General features: G+C 54.3%; 5 protein-coding genes across 5 annotated transcripts; 4 read left to right on the top strand and 1 right to left on the bottom strand.

Annotated features, from left to right (window-relative positions):
* Positions 1–2,566: 2,566 nt before the first annotated feature.
* DCS_06257 (MYND domain protein) lies at positions 2,567–4,450 on the top strand (the record flags this gene model as incomplete). Its single annotated transcript, XM_040803548.1, has 1 exon — positions 2,567–4,450. The coding sequence occupies one exon, from the start codon at positions 2,567–2,569 to the stop codon at positions 4,448–4,450; it is 1,884 nt and encodes a 627-aa protein (XP_040653652.1).
* Positions 4,451–5,512: 1,062 nt separating this feature from the next.
* On the bottom strand, positions 5,513–6,860 carry DCS_06256 (Eukaryotic rRNA processing; the record flags this gene model as incomplete). Its single annotated transcript, XM_040803547.1, has 3 exons — positions 5,513–5,826; positions 5,893–6,577; positions 6,651–6,860. 3 exons carry the CDS (start codon positions 6,858–6,860, stop codon positions 5,513–5,515), a joined length of 1,209 nt encoding a protein of 402 aa, XP_040653651.1.
* Positions 6,861–10,839: 3,979 nt separating this feature from the next.
* DCS_06255 (urease accessory protein UreD) lies at positions 10,840–11,858 on the top strand (the record flags this gene model as incomplete). Its single annotated transcript, XM_040803546.1, has 2 exons — positions 10,840–10,880; positions 10,943–11,858. The coding sequence occupies 2 exons, from the start codon at positions 10,840–10,842 to the stop codon at positions 11,856–11,858; spliced, it is 957 nt and encodes a 318-aa protein (XP_040653650.1).
* Positions 11,859–12,408: 550 nt separating this feature from the next.
* Positions 12,409–18,233, top strand: DCS_06254 (uncharacterized protein; the record flags this gene model as incomplete). The annotated part of the gene is made up of 2 exons (XM_040803545.1): positions 12,409–12,475; positions 12,742–18,233. 2 exons carry the CDS (start codon positions 12,409–12,411, stop codon positions 18,231–18,233), a joined length of 5,559 nt encoding a protein of 1,852 aa, XP_040653649.1.
* A 744-nt stretch (positions 18,234–18,977) lies between these two features.
* On the top strand, positions 18,978–19,580 carry DCS_06253 (uncharacterized protein; the record flags this gene model as incomplete). The annotated part of the gene is made up of 2 exons (XM_040803544.1): positions 18,978–19,043; positions 19,215–19,580. The coding sequence occupies 2 exons, from the start codon at positions 18,978–18,980 to the stop codon at positions 19,578–19,580; spliced, it is 432 nt and encodes a 143-aa protein (XP_040653648.1).
* Between the last annotated feature and the right edge of the window lie 474 nt (positions 19,581–20,054).

Genomic DNA, 20,054 nt, shown 5'->3' with positions numbered 1-20,054 from the left:
ACGGTACAAGTACTTGCACTTTTCATCATGCTCGCGAGTACGGAGAATACATGCACTGTACTTACTCCGTACTCCGTAGGCGAATTCACAGTTACAAGTATTTTCCACTAAAAGTAGATGTTGACCACCAAGCAACAAGCTTGCATTGCGACTTGGTAATTTCCTGCGCGTAAATGTGACACCAAGGCCATAAAGCCTGCCAATTGTGGACGGCTGTCATGCATTTGATAGGCTGCGTCAACGTCAGTGCGGTGCGGCCAGCATACGACAGCCCCGCTCACGGGACTCACCTTGTTGGCTTTGTTTGTGACTCGCATTGAAAGGGAGGTAGAGGTAATAAGCACGGCAGTACCTGCTAGTGGTGGTAGCCTGAATGAACAAAGTACACCAATGCAGTACACCGATGCAGTACACCAATGCAGTACACCAATGCAGTACACCAATGCAGTAATTACTTGCACCGATAGTACTGTAAGTAGAAACAGCAGAGGCACAGTACGTACGCGGCTGGGTGTCTGCCTACTCGGCACTGAGATAATACAAAGGCAGGCAAATTCTTCAAGTGCCTTGGGCAAATACAAACAGACACAAACATACAGGAAATGCAGCGAAATCGATACATCGCATGTTCCCTTGAATTGAGGGATTTTGTAGGAAGATGATCCAAGTTACGGAAGATGGAGGGGAGGGGGGTGAAAAACAAAGCAACGGTCAACACACACTGGGGAGTGCGCTGGTGGTGTTGTGCGCTGGGCTGCTTGCAGGCGCAACGTTTCCAAGTACAGTGCCCTGGTACAGTGTCAGGATCGACAGACTGGCTGGCTCCTTCGCGTGCATAGGTGTGTTATGGAGCATGGCAGCATGGCAGCATTGGAGGAGCATCGAAGCGTCGTCAAAGCAAACAAAGTGGAGGGTTGAGCATGCTTTGCTCCGTTCGGCTGGTCTAAGAGTACTGTTCGTGGGCAAATTGAGGGGGCGGCCTCAATTCCATCCTGCGACGTGTTCAACGGGAACGTGTTCAGCGGACGTGTCAACTGACCCTCTCCAAAGACCCTTCCGCACCTTGGTTGGCGGTTGGCTGCCACAGTACTACGGAGTACGGATACTATTCGTACCTACTCCTCGGCCTCGGCGGCACTAATGTACACCCAAGTACTCGTACTCCGCATTGCTTAATTTCTAAGGGTACAGAGTACATCGTGGACACGCATTCATTCTTTGTGCCTAGTACGAATACAGCACAAGTAGGCCTGCTCTGTACGTTCATTGAACTAACACACTGCCATTAGGTACTAACGAACTTGTAGTATCCCCTAGTACGCAGTGCTTGTAGCAAGCCAAAGGTACCGCCAAGTACCATTACCAGGTAACCGACGTTTTAGGCTGCCGTGAACCGATGCCCAGCGCCGGGAGTGTAATTACAGGCGCCTCTTGTCCAATTGTTTCAGCGCTTCCGTCGCTGAAGCGGTCGCCCCCGTCGACTCGTACAGAGCCTGGCCGTGCCCCATCCTCCAGCTAGGCCTTGCTGCGAGCCAGCCCTCGCAGTTTTTCACGCCCCCTGACCCACGGCCAACGGTCAACGGCTGGCGGCCTGGCTGTCCTCCTCCCATCAATCATCATCCACCGCCTTCCGCCTCCTTGCCGCCTCCAACCGGCCCATCGCAACGGTCTCGCCAGTGCCTACGACAACCAGAACATGTGCTCCGTCGACAACGGCCATCGACTGTCGACCATCTCTGCTTCCTGCAGTCCATCGCTGCCTCTGGCTCCGTCTCGAGCCAGTCTGCCAAACCGGCTTTCCCGCTTCCTCGCATCATCTTGACGGCCACTGGCCCTTGGCCGCTGAGCCATTCGATCCGGCCTTTCTCCCTCCAATCGAGCGAGGCCCAGTCCGTCAGTCACGCTTCCTCCTTCTACTTCTCCTCCTCACCACTCCATCGCCGCCTCCTCCTCCTCCTCCTCCTCCTCCTCCTCCTCCGCCTCCTCCTCCTCGTCCGTCTCGGCCCGTCGAACCCAAGCCCTTTCTGAAACACCAACACCGCACCAACGCACACAACACAACACACCTGCGCCATCGCCGGCCAATCTCTTCCCTCCCACGCTCATCCTCGCTCCATCGACCATCATTGCCATCATCCTCAACCAGCAGCCTTTCTCCCCTCGGGCTTCCTCTCCGACACGCCTGCCATCGCCATCGTCGACGAGTCCGTACCCATACCCCCTCGCCTATCCACTCGACCCTTCGTCGCCCACTTCTCTTGCCTCTCGTCGGAAGCCACCATTGGGCCAATCCGGAGTGAGGCATCCACTGCACAGACTCATTTGCCTCCGCTCCTCTCGCCACCCGCGACGTCGGGTCTCCATCAGCCAGCACTCCCGTGCTTCAACGCCCAAGGCACTCCCCCATCGGCCTGGCGGCTACATCATCATTCCCTTGCACTCCCCTCTACCAAGGGGGGAAAGCCGACAGCTACAGCGTGCCGTGGCAACGTCGTACATCGTCAACGTCTCTCCCTCGACGCCCCGACGACCCATTTTTTGACCGAGCTCTGTTGGCCCGCCCATCATGAGAGAAGTCAACTTCAGCATCCCCAACGTCAACAAGGCGTCGGTGGGCATCACCACGGCCCTCTATGATCGTCGTGCCCTCGATTGCACTTCGACCCTGCCTCTCATCAACTCCCTAAACCATCTCGCCTACCTCACCACCTCGTCGGCTCGCATCCGCGACATCCTCACCGTCGATGGAGGCATCGAGCGCCTCGTCTGCATCCTCAAGCAGGGTCGCAGCAAGGACATGATGGGCATGTGGAAGTGGAACCTCGCCTTTCAATGCGTCGTCAACATTGGCGTTCGCGGCACCGAGAACGTCCGCACCCGCGTCGTCGAATCAGACATGGTCCCCGTCATCGCCACCATCCTCGACAATTACATCAAGGTCATTGACAAGTGCCGCGAGAAGGCCGAGGAAGCCAACCAAAAGCAGATGCACGATCATCACCACAGGCGGCACCGTCACGACCACCGCACATCCTCCAAAGCCACACCTTCATTCGCCAACCGGCCCGTCCGCCCCGAGCTGGACCAGAGATCAATCCGCCGACATGCTCCTCCCCCGTCCATTGATGTCTCTGCCTCCTACGCCGGGCCATCGACGGCCGCCGCCCAGCCGACGAACGGCGAGCCATCGGCATCCGTACTTGCGCTCCCCCGGAACATATTGACCGCTCCCGAGCGGCCGACGATGACTCCGGCCCGTCATCAGCACAGCTTCCGTGGCGCCGATACCAGACAACCGGCGGCCGTCGCCGCCGTCCATCTCCTGCAGCCACTGGCAGCCACTGGCATCGGGCTCGACGGCATCGACAACAACTTCGTTCGACCCGTGCGCGACGTCGACCGTTTAGCCTCGATGGCTCCTTTCCCCTATGCCGACCTCGCTTCCCAGCCAACCTCACCCACGACCCCGCTCCCGCCGCCTCAGCTGCGGTCGCCGACGGTCCGACCGGCGACCAACGTCGACGCCGCCAACCGAAGCCGAAGAAGGCCTTCTATCAGGCATCAGGTCTCGACGGTCGAGGCCGACGAGCTCAACGTGGACAGCATGCCCTCGGATGAAGCTCCCGACGCCGAGATGACGGGCACCGCCGAGATTCCATCAGCCGTTGGCATCCAAGACATCTCCATGGACGATGGTGAGAGCCTGCTGGCAGGTGCTTCTCTGGAGCTGACGAACCCCACCGTGTCCGAAACGCACCAGGATGCGGGAACGTTCAACATTACCCACCGCGCCCCGATCGACGGCAGCATTGCCAACAATGTGAACCCTGCTCCGGTCCCGGCCATCGGGTTGTCTCCCAGCCGGCCAGCCATGGGCACGCCGCAGCCGGCCGTGCCCAACTCCACCGTGCCACGCTACCTGCTCGACCGCCATTTCGTTCCGAACCAGCACATGCTCACGGCGATGCCCCGAGAGGAAGACGTCCTCATGTCGCTTCAGCTCCTCGCCTACGTGTCGAAATACTGCGGCCTTCGGTCTTATTTTCAGAAGAGCCATCTGGTGCCGAAGCTGACCATCGGCAAAGACCTCAACCTGTTGGACGGCGATGAAGTTTCCTCTGATGCCGACGATGTCGATTCCGTTCACGAAGAGGAATATCTTTTGCCCAACGACTTCAACCTCTTCCCCCTGGTCGAAAAGTTCACCGTCCGGTATCACAGCACCGACATGCAGTACTGGGCAGGCGTCGTCATGCGGAACCTCTGCCGCAAGGACGATACGCGCGGCGGTATTCGACAATGCGCCTACTACCAATGTGGCAAGTGGGAGGAGTACACGAGACAGTTTGCGAAATGCCGTCGCTGCCGCCGTACCAAGTACTGTAGCAAGGAGTGCCAGAAGAGCGCGTGGGCCTTTCACCGTCATTGGTGTGTCGCTGCCCCCCAATGAGCCACAGACCGGACCGGACGGGTCAGGATCGCTACGACATAATACAGCAGATGGCCGGCACCCCAAGTTCAAGCCCCTGGCGATGTGTGGAGCCGTAGGCTTTCGATTTCGCAAAAGTGCATACTTCTGAAAGGGCCACGATTGCATAGCACAGCAATGCGTTGCGTGCGCTTCGCACGCGACGCACAACATCTTGCCTCGATACCATGGGTTCACGGCGTCCAGGGACCTCTTTGCCTACGCGCAACATCTCGTGATGATCATCGCGTTGCTGGGATCCCTTGCTTTACTTCCGTTTGTTCTGCTTTTCGTTCTCCACGGCACATCGCACCTTGGTCGCCGTTGTTGCTGGCCCACCCTTGGATTTTTCTATCTCCCTCCCCCGTACATACATAGATGTGCATATATATGTCGGCCCTTCCATGCGCACCAACACTCTCGCATCACCGCCCTTTTTTGGTCAGAGTTTTTGCTGGCTCGGGTTGAGACATTTCGCCAGAGACTACGGAAGTCTCGTTGCGAGCGGTGTTCGGGTGCCCTGCAAGCGACGATGGGATACCGCGGTGGCGTGCGTTGTAGGACAGGTAGTAACACACAATCTTCTACATATTCCTTTGCGTCATAGATGAATCAACGACTTCATGAAAGTACCTGCCAACCGGTGCGTTCTAGAATCCTACTTTTCTTCGCGGTGAACCTCCCTAGATGCCTGCCCGCGTGCTGTTCTGTACATTGGGTGAGAGGCACCCAGTTCATACGTTGATACATGTGGGAACTATTCATAACAGTACGCTTCCCTGGCCGGCAGCTCGCACATCCATGGCCCCGTGCTCCATGGGAGAAGGGCGCAATGTCGTAAGCTTGATTCGGGCGATATCCAACTATTGGCATCTCTGTGTACAGTTTGGGATCACTTCATCCGTGACCGACTGCACCAGAGGAGCGTCTGGCCCGGTCTAGAGAGGCAGCAGGTACTAATGTATATATACACGGCAACGACCATAAACTCCCCTACCCAATACACCTGCAACGTTTTCTTCGCCCTTGCATGTTGGGAGATCATCACCGTGAGGCCATGGACTTCCGCCTAGCCTTTCCAGGACGCTGTGCCTTGCCCTTGCCGCCGGCCTTCATCTTCTTCGCATCAAAGCTAGAGAGATCGCCAGAGCTCATAGCATCGCCCGACTTGGCGTGGCGCTTCTTGCCACCGAACCCAAACTTCTCGTTCTTCTTCTGGCGTTTTCCGTTGGCGCCCTGGGATTGGCTGCCTTTAGTACCGGCAGAGCGCTGTGCGTGCTTGGCCAACTCGTGGTCGACGCCGACGTCAAAAATATCGGCTTCTTTAGTACCGCCATCACCGCCAGATTCTTGTCGCTCTGCACGTAGGGAAGTTGCGTCAGTCTCTGCGGGCTAGATTTAGTGTCGGGATGGGGCAACCGTACTTCGCTTCAATGTCTTGATCTTCTCGAGCGTCTCTCGCTTTTCCTTGTGGCGCTCTTGCAGCTTTGCCACCTGGACCTGCTTGCCAAACTTCTTCAAGTCGCGCAGCTTGCGTGCCTCGGCTGCAGCCTTCTTTGCCGACGCCTCCTCGACAAGCTTAGCCTTCACCTTCTCCATATGGGCATCTTCCTTGACCATCTCGGCGAAGTAGTCCTTGGGACGGGAGAAAGGGATGCCTTCAGCAAGAAGCTTGGAACGACCTCGGCGAGCAGCGTCGAGGCATTGAGAGTAAAAGGCAAGCTCACGCTGCAGGTCGTCGGATACATCAGGGATCGAGTCGGCGGTTTCTTCGGCAGCAACGACGCACTGGTGGAAGGCGAAGGGGGTCGCCTTGCCAGTGGGGATGGAGATGCGGTCGAGAGAGGCCTGCAGAGCAGCCGTGTTATTGATGGTGAGTCGAGTGTGGGGGATCAAATCCTCTTTGTCTTCGTCGTCGAGGTCTTCGAGGTCAGAGACGGGAATATCCTCGTCATCCTCGTCCTCCTCGTCATCCTCTTCTTCCGCAGCGTCCGCATCCGTCCTCAGCCTTGTTTTTGGCTGTGCTTCTGATTTTTTTCTCGTAATCTTCGCTTCAAGCTCGATCGACGACTCGGATGTATCGCTATCGTCGACGGCATCCAGATTCAGCTGCGGTTGTTTGTCAGAACTGATTACCTCAGGGCTGAGGGGTAGGATAGACTGAGGAATGGATTTGTCTTACATTTTCATCCTCATCCTCTTCTTCTTCCTCCTCGTCGCTCTCATTTTCAACTTCGACGTGTCCTTGCTTGGCATCCTTTGACGACACCCCGCCATCATGAGCACACTTTTCCTTCAGAGCCGCCTTGTGCTTCTTCTGCTGCTTCAATTTCTTGAAGTCAATGCCCTTCTCGGCGGCAATTGCCAGCCTCAGTTTGCTCTTGGTGACCATTGTACTGTCTTGGCTGTCGCGCACTAGAAAAATTGAAGAGGCGGGTGATGTTGAAACAAGGTGCTGGGCTTTGCATGGCCTACCGCTGCGAGAGGCTCTTTACAAAAATCTCCAGATTCTGCCACATCCATGGCTCACCGCTTTTTCCATATGCGGGTGGGTGGACCATCGTCCGGTTTTGGCAATTCCCCTCCCCATTACATGTAAGTACTTAAGTACTGCTTGTAACGAGTACGGAGGCGGAGTACTATTAAGTATTTAATGCATCTACCTAGATAAGTACAGTATTATTACCGTACTCCGAACTTGAGTACAATTGCAATTACAAGTACGGGGTAGTAAATATTATATCGTCACCTACTCCGTACTTCGCACTCCGTCCCTATTTGATACCAAGTACGTAAGGAATACTACGGAGTACTTATTTATACAGAGTACACCTGCTGTACTCTGCACAACCAATCTCATACTCGAGTACCTGCATACATGCATGTATTCTTCCCTCATTGTATTGCAGGTCAGGCTTCCAGGGAAGACTATGTCGCATAATCAATTTGGTAATAGATACTATGCCATGATAAATAGCACGATTTGATGGTGTTGATCTATTTTCTTCCAAACCGCATCCTGCTAGCATCGAAGAAAAAAAACCAAAGAGAAGGGTGAACTGCAGATGTAAGCCAGACCAAGGTGATTCGTACTGAATCGCGTGCACTAGATATGGATTATCGGTTCTATATTGTTCTGCGGACTGTGCTTCAAGTGGCTCTTACCGAGCTTGGATTGACGTGTAATCAACAGGTCTGCAGGAAGAAGGAGCTAGCACTTACGAGCCTTGTGCACCCGGTCATCCAAGTTGCAAGTGATGGATACACTACAGGCCAAGAAACTTTAGAGTAGAACATTTTCTATCAAATAATGGGAGACATCCTGGTCAATATCTGTTTTTACACGGTATCCTCGGTCGGCATTGGCGAGGCGAGATATGGAAATCAGTGACGCAAAGTTGCTACGAAATATATACAAGTCTTCGGAAGCCCCAAGGACAACACTATACGATCTTTATTCCATAACAGTTTGTTATGGTACTGGACATTCAAGTGTTCAGCAATGATTTGCATATTTGGAGTCAATTATAGCGAGCACAAGTTTTAACTGGTACATTGAAGTGTTCTCCAATGGAGCATTTGATAGACGCTATTCATGTACCTGATAAAGCCTGCGATGGCTGGGGAAATTGGGAAAGATTGATCGAATGATAAAGAAGCTCCTCATCTGGCCGCGGTGTCCCGCTGCTGAGAACAATGTTCTTGGAGCCTGTGGTTATACAATGTGCAACGGCAAGAACGGAATGAGAGAAAAAACAGAATGGAGCCTATTTCTCGTATCTCATCTCGGTTGATCTTGTTGTTTCATCTCTTTAACTTCACCCACATCCTTCGTGTCGTGTCGGATGTCGACACTAGCCAAGTCCTCGGTGGTAGAAAAGAAGCGGTAGTCAAATGGGCAAGCATGGTCGATGCTATGGAGATGTGCTGATAACATCTCAGATGCCTGTCCTCCTCCCAGTATTTCCTCATGAATGAAGTGGCAATTCATTTACATGATAGTGCAACCCAGGTAACTTTGGCCATGGGTCTCGGTTTTGGGGCCGTTGGGAGTCTTGACGTTGTTGGAAGGCATGTTGGATGTTGATATTGGAAGCAAGGTATACGTGAGGTTTTGATAAAGCTTATTGGGAATAGTTTGAAAGAGTCAATGGCGATAATGCTTTTTTCCTTCACAGAATGTGGAGTTGCCTGATTCTTTATAGAGAAGCCTTGCCGAGTCTTCGACGGGGTTGGTGAGCATACGAGAAGCGCTGAGTTCCGTCGATGATGTCCGACTCTGTCCTCGGCACGCATACCCGGTATTATTTCATGTATCACCATACACAGTGCTCACCGTTTCCTATTGTTCTAAAGCATTGTTCACTGGACTGATATACAAGGGGGTTGGTTGGAGATGCAGGGCCCTCCGGAATGGGTACTTGAACGGTATCACACCCCACCATAGAACTCCGAGGGCCTCACTTCTACTTTCAGCTTGACTGAGATAACCCGCCTGTTCTTGATTCCATTTCGCCGTGCAGGCATCACTGGGGACGAGGGCGCACGCTACTCCAGGGGTCCCGTTCCGCTCGATGTGCTAGCACATGCTAGCATTGTGACTCTTAGTATTGTTCTTGACGCCACATCAGCGCCCACCTCAACGGCTGATCCGTGCCAACAAGAAGTGAATGTGGATTTAGCAGGAGATATGTTCCATTATGTATAGAAACCATTTCGTCAATGGTTTGGCGACACGGAGGTCGTGGACTCGTGATACAGGTGCGGGCAAGTCGCCAAGTATGCTGGGATGCGTGCCACTTACACGAAAATTAGACGGGGCGCATGGTATTGTCCTTGGGTCCAGGCAACAGAATACCAGGGGCAGACCAGGCTTCTTGTTCAATGTCAAGTTCGAGAATTGCGTTGAAGAAGCCATTTCCCGCATGACAAAGCCTGTGCTGAAGAAGGTGCACTCGATTTTGGTGCCCATTAAAAGAGGAGGCAAGGAAGTCGGGAGGTGACTTACCGACTACAATGGACATGCCCATGACACATGACCAGAGTGCGACGCTAGAAGTGCCTGATTTCTACACGGACAGGCAGCGCTCCCGTAGACAATGGCTTTCTTGACATTGACTTCGCTCGGAGCTTCCGTTGATGATCATGATCACCCAAAGAACCCAGTCCATGCCACGCAATGACCAAGGCGGCCGCCCATTAGTCAGGTCAGCAGGATCAGAGGAGGGTCAATATTGTTCGATATTACATCAACCGAGCGTGCCAAAAATCCTCAAACTTCCGAAGCCTTCCCGAGAGGCATCGTGATGAGGGTGTCGTTTCTCATGATGCCGAATGAAACTACCTTTTCGCTGTGGCTGGTGCTGGTGGCTGGGATGCGCTAGACTGGACTGTTCACTGACCGATTAACACCCATAAGAAGGATGGATCCTATAGAGCCGAGCGTATTCCGTACATTGGGCTGGTTTGATGCGAGGTATTCCTTTCATGAACTTTGGCCGAGTCCAATGTCTCATGACGGAGATTGACAGGCGAGCGCTCTTATACTGTGTGAGCATTTGTGTACATGCAAGCCTGGCATCGGGGATTCAGGCAGGGTGCGTACCCGAGAACATCATCAAATGTAATGACTCGTGTCGGATATCGCAACTTCAGTATTCGAACCATCGATGAGTGGACGAGACGGCATAAACTGAACGGAGACTATTTCGTCGAACCTGAGGGTAATGAGAACCCCAACCTCTCGCAAGACGATGCTTGTTATTGTACGAGCGGCAAGCGCGCTCACCTTCTTCTACTGGCCAGGTCAGTCATGTTGCTTGTACTTACATATTTGGTCGGGTATGTACTAAGGAATATTAATACTAAGGAATATTAATACTTACCTGTACTCCGTACGGAGTAATATATGTACAATGACTTGTACTGTTCACCTACTTCCATGCAAGTGTACCATGACTACGGAGTATACGGAGTACAGTAGTAAAGATCAGTAACCGTAAGTACATACTTAGATATACAGTACTGTATTTTGTTGTAACTATTTAATTAATTACTTAGTCTAGTTAGTGTACATGTCCTTTGTAACTGGACGGACTGTACGGAGTACTACGACGGTGCTAAGTGAATAAATCATTAATTATTAATAAGAACTATCCCTTATAGGCCGAAATGATACAGGCAGATTGCAAAAAAAGGCGTGGACCCACCTAATCGACGTAAATTTCACGAAGCGGCATCAGCATCTTCAATTGAATGCACACCCATCCAAGCCCAACAGCATCTCACCAAGGGCGCCTGGACGAAGGGCTGCATATTCCCAGTGCTGACACACATTGTCTCTCCGTGATACATCACCAAGAACCCACGATATGCCTCACAAGCATAAGCGGAAGCGCGGTGACGATGGCGAGTACGAATCACCCCTTTGCCGTCAGACATGCTGTGCAATCCAGGGTTCTAACAACGAGACAGCTATGAACTGCCGCCGACACAAAAGGCCCGGTCGCTGCCCACTCTTTCTGGCAAGGGACGCGTAACTGCAAAGGCAGCCAGCAAGCGCAATGGCAAATCGAACGCGACGACGACGGCAGTAACGACGACCAAGAAACCCAAAAGCCGGAGCAAAGACAACGATACGCCGCGCGCATTCCGGCGACTCATGGCCGTCGCCCAAGGGAAAAAGGTTCGATCCGGCCTTGACGATGGAGCGGATAAGAGCAAACCGTCGTCTGCTGCGGTCGACGTTGCCCCGGAAGCACCACGTATCCAGCCCGGAGAGGACCTGAGGTCCTTCGCCGCTCGCGTCAATGCCGCCTTGCCCGTGTCCGGACTCACCAAGAAGACCAAGATTCGGGATGGAAAGGACGAACAGGGCCTCAAAGTCTACCGGACCATCAAGGAACGCAAGATGCACAAACTGTACGACCAGTGGCGGGCAGAAGAGCGGAAAATACAGGAGAAGAGGGATGAACAGTTGGAGTTGGAGGTGGAGCGCGAGCTGGAGAACGACGCCGCCGGCATCCTTTCTTCTACCGCCTTCAAGGAAGAATCCACCGAAGGCGGCGGCAAGAAGAAGGGCCGGAGGCGGCGTGGGAAGCCAGACGAGGACAAAGACGAGGATCCCTGGCTCGCGCTCAAAAAACGGCGCGGAGAGGTCAAGATTGGCCTTCACGATGTGGCACAAGCGCCCCCCGAGCTCCATAAGAAGATTCGACAGCCGCTCAGGATTGGCGATGCTGCCGTCGACGTCGACAACGTGCCCAAGGCCGCTGGAAGTCTGCGACGGCGCGAAGAGCTGCAGGTGGCGAGGAACGATATCATTGATGCATACAGAAAGATTCGCGAGCATGAGCAAGCCAAGCTCGACGGCCAGAGAAAGAAGGCGTAGATCTGATCTGATCAGTAGAACCGACGAGGAGAACTCGAGAGAGGCATACAAAATACGAGTAATGACGATACTTATCCTTCGCTCACATATCATTGGTTTTTAGGCCACTTCCTGGTCAGTAGTTTGAAAGCATTATACACCGACGTACGTACATGCAAATATAACTCCGTAGCCAGGGGCAAGGAGTCGAGCCGATTTGAAGTGATATGAGAACCACAAATGATCGAAACGCCTCCAGCGGCATTTGATCAACTGGAGATTCGAAACTTCGACACCATGGTTTCGAATTCTCGACAACGATTACGTCATCGCCGCAGATCGTTAGCAAAATCGCTAGTTCCAGTCCCTGCAGCAGCCGCCCCCCACCCCCTGGAGGCTTCCTGACCAACCCATTTTCCACCTACCAGGAAAATTCAAAATCGACGCCGCGGCCTCGTCGGAAGAATTTCTGTTGGTCGTGCATTCAAACCCTGGCTCGAACATAATTTTTCCCCCTTCATGAGCGGCCACTACGTGACCTGACAATGACGCCCCGGACCTGCTGATAGCCATGGCATGGGAGCTTGAGGGTCTGATAGCGCTTCTGCTGATGCACATCTCATGCGCTGGTGAGAATGGTGAGTGCCCGCTGAGCATCAAACCATGCCCGACTCTTGTCGCTTTCTGCCTCCCTCTCTGTACTTTGCTCTCTTTCACACTCTCACTTTCTCTCCCGTTATTTCCTCGTACGGAGAAGAGAAGAGAGCTCAGGTGATGAGAACCCGGTGTTCTATTGACGTGTGAGCTTGATCATCTTTATGAACATCACACTGGTTGAGAGGCTGCAAAGGCCTCATCAGATGCGCATCGTGTCGACGTCGTCACTAATACCACCCTCGCGCAGGTTGTTCTGTGAGAGAGCTGCTGAAGGCCATCCGCGACTCATCCGCCACCGCTGGCTCCTCTTTAGCCACCATCGATGACCAAAAGGCAGACAGTGCAGCCTCCATCATATGGGGCTGGATTGTTGCGAGGAGCGATGTGTCAGTTGGCCGTGGGAGACGGTACAACCACCTCTCTCTGCCCGAGATCTTAGCCCTGCCACAGCTCGGTGAGCGAGACATTGATGCTGCGAATCTGCATCAAGCACCCGATGATAATTCTCAGAAGGAGACGGCGGTCCAGGATGAGGTCCGTGTGTCCACCTCGGAGGCTACCATGTGGGAGGCCATCACCGGCCATGCCGTCGACTACAAACGCGTCCCCCGCTCCGAGTGGCTTCTGCTTCTCGGCATAGCATCCAGCAGGTCAAACGGAATTCTCCAGGGAGATCTGGGCCGCCTGGTCGACCAGGACAAGCGCTCGGTGCCCAAGCGAACTGATGCCCTCGTCCGGAAAGGATACATCACGAAGAGGACGACGCTCGTCAGGGGGACCAAGACAAGCAAGATATGGCTCAAATCCTTCACTCCGCCGCTGCTTAATGAAGCCGACGCCAACGCCAACGCCAGCGCCAACGCCAATCCCGAAACTGAGATGAAGTTGTCCCATCAAACCCTAGCCGGGTCGCTCGACCCCGTACCTTGGCATGTTCGCTGGACCGGCACGGACATTGACTACATTGCACTAGCCACCACCTTTATGGCTGTGACCAAGGAGTGGGATGTCATCCGCATGCAAGACCTGAAGTCGAAGCTCGGTGTTCTCGGCATGCGCTGGCAGATGAAGATCGTCTCCAAAACCTGCAGATTCCTCAACTCTCGTGGTGTCATCCAATATGTCTCTGCCAAGCTCGACAACCGGGTCTTCAAAGATTGCATAAAGTACAATCGCGACTTGAACCCGGACGACTGGGCAATATATTTGTCAACGGGAAAGCGGAATGGAAAGCCGTCGTCTAGAGCAGGAGGCGCCAATGGCGGGGAGGGTGATGAGGAAAACTGCCCGCAACGCGCCAGCAGTGCTCGACTCAGCGTGTTATGCCCCTGGAGCATGGACAAACCACTACCTCATACGATTGCGAGTATGGTCCAGTCGTCAGGAGATAGCGGACTGTCGAACCCGGACATCTACTCCTTGACGCTTGGTGTCACCTTCAACCGCTTCCTGGCGGCCATGACTGGGTCCATGGCAACACCTGGCATCCAGCCCGCCCACCTGGAACACCTGCAGCTAAGGAGCGAGCATGTTCGCACGGGTAAGGTGGCCGCTTATCTTTTCTTCACTCAGCCAGCTACAGCAAGCACCCGAGACAGTCGCTCCAACTTGGCCGTTTCGGCGTCGGAGTCCATCGATACGGCCGTTTCGGCCTCAAAAGACTGCACATCATATGGTTTCAGCCCAGTTACAGCGCCACCTCCGGTCACAGAAACGCCAATGTCCTTGTCCGACATCTGCGGTCTCCGAACACCTCACGGAGGCCTCAAATCTGGCCGGCGAGGTAGGCCGAAAAAGGCTGCCTTGAGGGAGTTGAGCAAGACTCGATCGCCTGAGCCGTCGATAGACGGTGACGGTGATAACGTAGAGCCGGAGCTGGCTTCAAACACCTCTGGATTGGAGTCGGGTACAGGCCTCCTTGTCATCATGAAACTTCGGTCGGAGCTCCTGCTTGAGGCGATGAGCATGGATCAACCGACTCAAGACTTGGTCAAGGTCGAAAGCCAGACGAGACAACACATCCGGCCTACCAGAAAGGTAGAGCCGTCGGTAGAAGTTGAAGAAGATTCACGAAGCAATGCAGAAGATCTAGTTGAGGAGGATTCGAATCTGTCTACTCCAGCTCATGAGAGCCATGGCCGCGGGCGTGGACGTGGACGTGGTCGCGGTCGCGGTGGTATCCGGGGGCGAGGCCGCCCACGTGAGTCGTTGGCCAAGGTAGCAAAGGCTTTGCGGCCATGGAAATGTGAGACCTGTGGCGGCAGCTGGAAGAATGATATTGGGCTGAAGTACCACCTTGAAAAGTCACGAACGACTTGTAACCCATCTTACACTGCGCCAACTCTCCCCACCGGACGTCAAGGAAAAAGGACTGCCTTCTGGAGGCCAACAATATCCGGCGCGTTGGATGAATCTGTTAAAAGTTCTGCCCAAGAAAAGCGCCCACTGACCCCTGGTGGGAGCAGTGTCGAGCATCGCGGCGAATCGCCAATGTCGACAGTACGCAGCCACAGGAAGCGGCGGCGATCAGCCTCAGAAGAGCATCAAGAAGAAAGGGAGTCGCCACGAAGCCGAGGCAAAGTGTTCAGTATCTCATCGCCACTAGACGACGTGTCCTGCCAGCAGCATACGATAGATTCTGGGGAACCGTCCCAAAACCCCCCTGCTCGACGGCCTACTCAGCAAGCTCTGCTGCAGACCGAGGCGATCCAGCCGCGTCAAATCCCAGTCCTTCATAAAACCAGTCGTCCCAGCAGCCTTGCACCTTCACTACTCGAGATCGAAAGCAACTCTGGTCACCCAGAAGTCGAACTAAGCACAGCCAGCGTCTTGCCAACTCCACCTAGCCGCAGGGGCCGCCCTAGAAAGGACAAGATTTTGATTGGGCGCTTATGCAGCATCATTTCAGACATGCTGAAGAAGAGCGGCGGTGCAATCCTGGGAGGAAGCTCTCTCTGGAACGCTGTCGTCACAGCCTGGGGTGCTGCATACCCCACAGATGCTCTCCCTTTGGAGAAGGATCATCTGTCTGCGTTGAACAACCTGCTGCAGAGTAGCTTGGTCGTCGAGCACTGGCATGCTTTTCGAGATGAGAAGGGCTTGTTTATCAAATGTCAGCTGATCACCACCCCTGGCCTGGATGCTTTCTCTCCCGCATCTCTCAGATTGATCGAGGAGGCGAAGCAGTCTCAGTTCCAACATTCTGTGCCAGCTCCAGACGAAACCTCCAGCGTCGATCCGTCTCCAGATGGAAAGGTCCGCGGACGTCGTCATCTGCCGAGGGAAGTGGCGACACTGGATGCCCCTGTCTACGCCGCGCAGCTGGCCGCCAAGCGGGCTGGCGAAGTCGACAGCCCCCGCCGCAATAAGCTGCCGAAGTACTCTGTGAGGCAAAAAGTTGGAGGCACAGACGAACTATTGCCAAATCCCCGTCGCCAAGGTGGCAAGAAGGTCGTTTTCGACAGCAGCAGCTTCGGTCCTGAATTGTTGACGACGACGCTAAATTATGCGTCGGAAATCACGCAGAAAACGACACAAAGGGGCACCACTATCCGCTTCCTCGAGCCGAACACGTATCTGGAAGACGACTTTTCAGGCGTCGGTTCGCAGAGATCTCGTCCGCTTGTAGCCCATGGCAGCAACGCATCCCGCCCACAACAACAGGGAGAAACAGGGAAGCAGTCGCGCCTTACCTTCAACTTCGATCCGGAAACGAGAATTTCTGCCATCAACGGGAAATGGCCGTTGTTTGATGTCGCACAGTTCGAACGCCTTGGTACTAGTTTCACGCTGGACGGTTGGTTACCTAGCAGCAAGTGGTTTGAATGGTCGGAAATGATGCACCAGGTCGAGAAACGGTTTGGAGCTCGAGGCCAAAGGAACAATAATGTTTCTGCATTGGCAGTCGACCCATTCCGACGTTTCGTCAACAAGCTTTTGGCCTACTTGGATGTAGAGTTGTCAAGGGAGTCGCACTTTATTCAGGGCGCGGCGGGCGAGGCCGGTCCTCACAACATCTTCATTCGATTCTTTGTCGACTCCGACGTACACACATCTCAACCACATCCAAAATTGCGCTGGCCGCCCAGTGAACAATTGACGCAATCAACGATTGCCAGGCTGGCAGAGGATGGGTATACGTCATCGGATGAGGACGAAATTGAGGCCTCGGTCAACAGATGGCTGAGAAGATCGGCGCGAAGAGCTAGACGAGGTCAAGAAACGACCAACGGGAGACAAGAGAAGATCAAACGTGTCGCTCTCGTCAGCCGTGCCCTCACTGCCATTCCAACGGGACAGGGAGGCGTGGATGAGACGGAGACATATGCGGAGCTTTCAGAGATGACCAACCATGCCGAGGTCATGGCCGCGCTGGTAGCTGTTCGCTCGCTGCTGGGTGGTGCAGACAAGGCTATCGACTGGGGCATGCTCGTGAAGCTGTTCCCCAAAATGGAACTTTTGCATCTGAGACGGTTCTGGGCGACTGCGCGCAAGGAGCAGGGCGCATACGTCGCCAAGTTTACGCGCGTTTTTCAGGAGAAACTTATCACGGCGCTCGAAAACGACGAGCTTCCGATGATCGATTACGAGAAGGCGGCGGACTACGACTGGGAGAGGCTCATACAGTGGACGATGCAGCTCCCCCTTCGAGAGGGGTTCCAGATACCGCCATCGAGAGAACAGCTCAACAGGCGCTACTCCCTCGAGGATGTGAAGGCGCTTCCGGACGATTGGAGGGAGAGGTACTTTCACCCTCTGACGTCGATTTTCTCCCGCTTCGAGGCCGTCACGTCCCAAGCTGGGGCAGTGACGCTGGACGAAGCCGCGCAGGGTTTGAACATGTGGCCGATGACAAAGATTGATGAGCTTGTCATTGCCAGGTCGTGGATAAAATCACTCTGCAGCACTGGAGCTACGAGATACTCGAGCGAGCACATAAAGAACAAGTTTCACGAATTGTGCCCGGAAAACAGGGAGCGCAGATCTGCCGTGTTCTGCGAGGCGATCGCGCAGCTGACGGAGCAGCGGGTTATATGCCGCAGCAGGAAGCCGCTGCTCGGGGGTCGGCCATACCGGCTGAACGAGTGGTACGTCTCCACCTTGGCCAAGATGGCGCAGGGAGGCAAATACGACGAGGCGGCGGATTTCAAGGCGCAGCTGGATGAGGCCTTTCGGAGTGAGGGCACGATGATGGTGCCGTACACCATCAACGACGGCGCGATGATGGCGCTGATGAACCTGAACGGTTCCGGACGGATCCAGCTCGTACCCGTGGGCGTGCCCAACATTCCCTTCGGTTTCGAGCCGGGCAATTACGAGAGCCGGAAGTACCCCAAGTCGTACTACCACTTTGGGCTCGAGGTGGTGCCGACGAGCACGTACCAGTTCAGCGAGGACATTGATGTGCTCCAGGCCGTCGTCGCGAACAATCCGCCGGCGGGACGTTCGGGCGCCGAGGTGCCGCAGTGGATGGATTTCTTCGGCGCGTGCGACACGGAGAGGTGGGCCGACGTCCTCGGCGCTTTCTGCTTCGCCTTCGCGACGCGGGGGTGCATGAACATGGAAGGCATCTGCAGCGTGCTGCACCCGATGCTGGACGAGTTTGAAGCCGAGCTCCTCGTGACTTGGGCGCGACGGACGGGGGTTCTGGCCGACGCCGTGGATGGCATGGCCACGACGGTCGGAGAATGGTGGTGGCTCGCCGTGCCGTGGCTACGCCGTGCCGCCCGCCAAGTGTGACAAATGGATGAGGATGGGTGTAACCGCCCAAATGATTAGATCTGAATCCTGATGCTCGGCTGCAGTGAGGAAGGGTTGGACTTTGGACGGATGATGAGATACCCTTTGTTTCAGGACGCCACACAGGGCCAGCGAGCATTCGTAGCCAACCTGACTGGCGTTATGCATCTATGATTCTTTATTATTAGCTTGATCTCATCCATCTTTGCCGGCAACCCTCTCAGATGATAGCTTTTGCAGAGGTGATGGCGTTGGCGTTGGACAATGAATGGTACATATCCTTCTCTTCGTCAAGAGAGTTATCTACTCGTCTCCCGCTGTTGACTGTATTATATCATGGCATGCGACCTCCCTTTTCACGATCGCTCTTGTGCCGAGAGAGGAGGCTACACTGCACCAAATTCATCTAGACCATCGATGTCTGCGATGGACAAGTTCCATGTCTGCAGCGTCCACGACGGCTTGCCTGTGGTTGGGGTTGGGGGCTCTGGTCATCAAATTGTGAAATGGAAGGCGCTGGCAAGCAATTTGTGAGGCCTTCCTCGTGGGTTCGGTAACTGGCATGGATACGTACCGTCATGGTGCTCGCATATCGTACGGCAGTTGACCCCCGGGCTTCACTTCACATGCATCTGCAATGTTGAATTTGATTTGGCTTCACTAGCACCATCCTCTCGACAGAAAAGATCTCGCTCCATACTGAGAAACACTTGCAAACAGCCATTCTCAATCACGGCCGGTCGAATGATTCGAACGTACTCATCCATTTGCAGTGGTCTTGGGCGTGACCAACCTCATACCTCGCTCTACGTTGAGATGCATTTACAAAGAGCAGGCCACAACCACGGTGCGGTCAAATGACCTGAATAGACTCGTCTATTCGTCGTGAGGGATGTGGTCATCCTCATACCTCGCTTCAGACCAACACCTCGCAATCTCGTCCGATACGATATCGTGAGGAAATATGCGACACATCATTAGCCGGGAGGATTCCAAATATCTGCCGCGGTTGGCGGTCAATTCCAAATACAAATGACCAATCGTGGTCCTCCGCCTCTCAAACCGGCACCAATGTCACAAAATGCACGGAATGACTGTGGACTAGGTATCCAGTTCCGCTACACAGACGAGTTCCATCAAGCTCGGGTTCTGGTATTGTGTCAACACCCATGGGAATTGGACGATGGTCACACGACTCATTCGTCGTCTGCGATTGGGCTCTGGGCTTCGCTCGCTGTTCCGCGATGGTCTCCACGCCAGGCCAGCGCTCCAGAGTCTCGGGCCGGAATACCACGTCACATGAGATGGGAGATATTATGCAGCCACCTAAGAGAGTACCCAGGCTAAACGGATACGGACGACTGTGGAAGTGGTGGAAGCAAGCCTTGCCGGTCGTCGGCCGGAACCCAGCCTTACTCCGCACGGCAATTTCATAATCCTGGAGAAGGGCCGGGACGCAACATGTTGTCGATGCCACATCGGGAAGGAGGTCCGGAACTCGATCCCCGGGGACGATTGCGATACTGCTAATTACTGCTGTCAGCGCTGTGGAAGTGAGGACATCGTCAGCACGGCATGTGCTGTATCGAATGCATTAGTGTTCACTTCATTCGCGGCCACAGCCATGAGCAGCGGATAACACGGCATCAATGGAATCAAGCAAAACAGTTTGCCATCTTCTTTTCATTTTCTTGGTCTCTCGCGTCGGAATCCGTGGGCTCTCAGCCAGCAACCTTGTTGCTGGCGGCCACACAAGGGAAGGCCCGGTCATCTCCTCATCAACCTGGAGCCGACACGTGGGTCAGTTTTTAATATGACCTT

Source organism: Drechmeria coniospora, chromosome 03 (assembly GCF_001625195.1).
Source record: "Drechmeria coniospora strain ARSEF 6962 chromosome 03, whole genome shotgun sequence".
Classification (NCBI taxonomy): domain Eukaryota; kingdom Fungi; phylum Ascomycota; class Sordariomycetes; order Hypocreales; family Ophiocordycipitaceae; genus Drechmeria; species Drechmeria coniospora.
The sequence above is the reverse complement of the archived record's forward strand: the minus strand, read 5'-3'. Positions and strand labels throughout refer to the sequence as shown.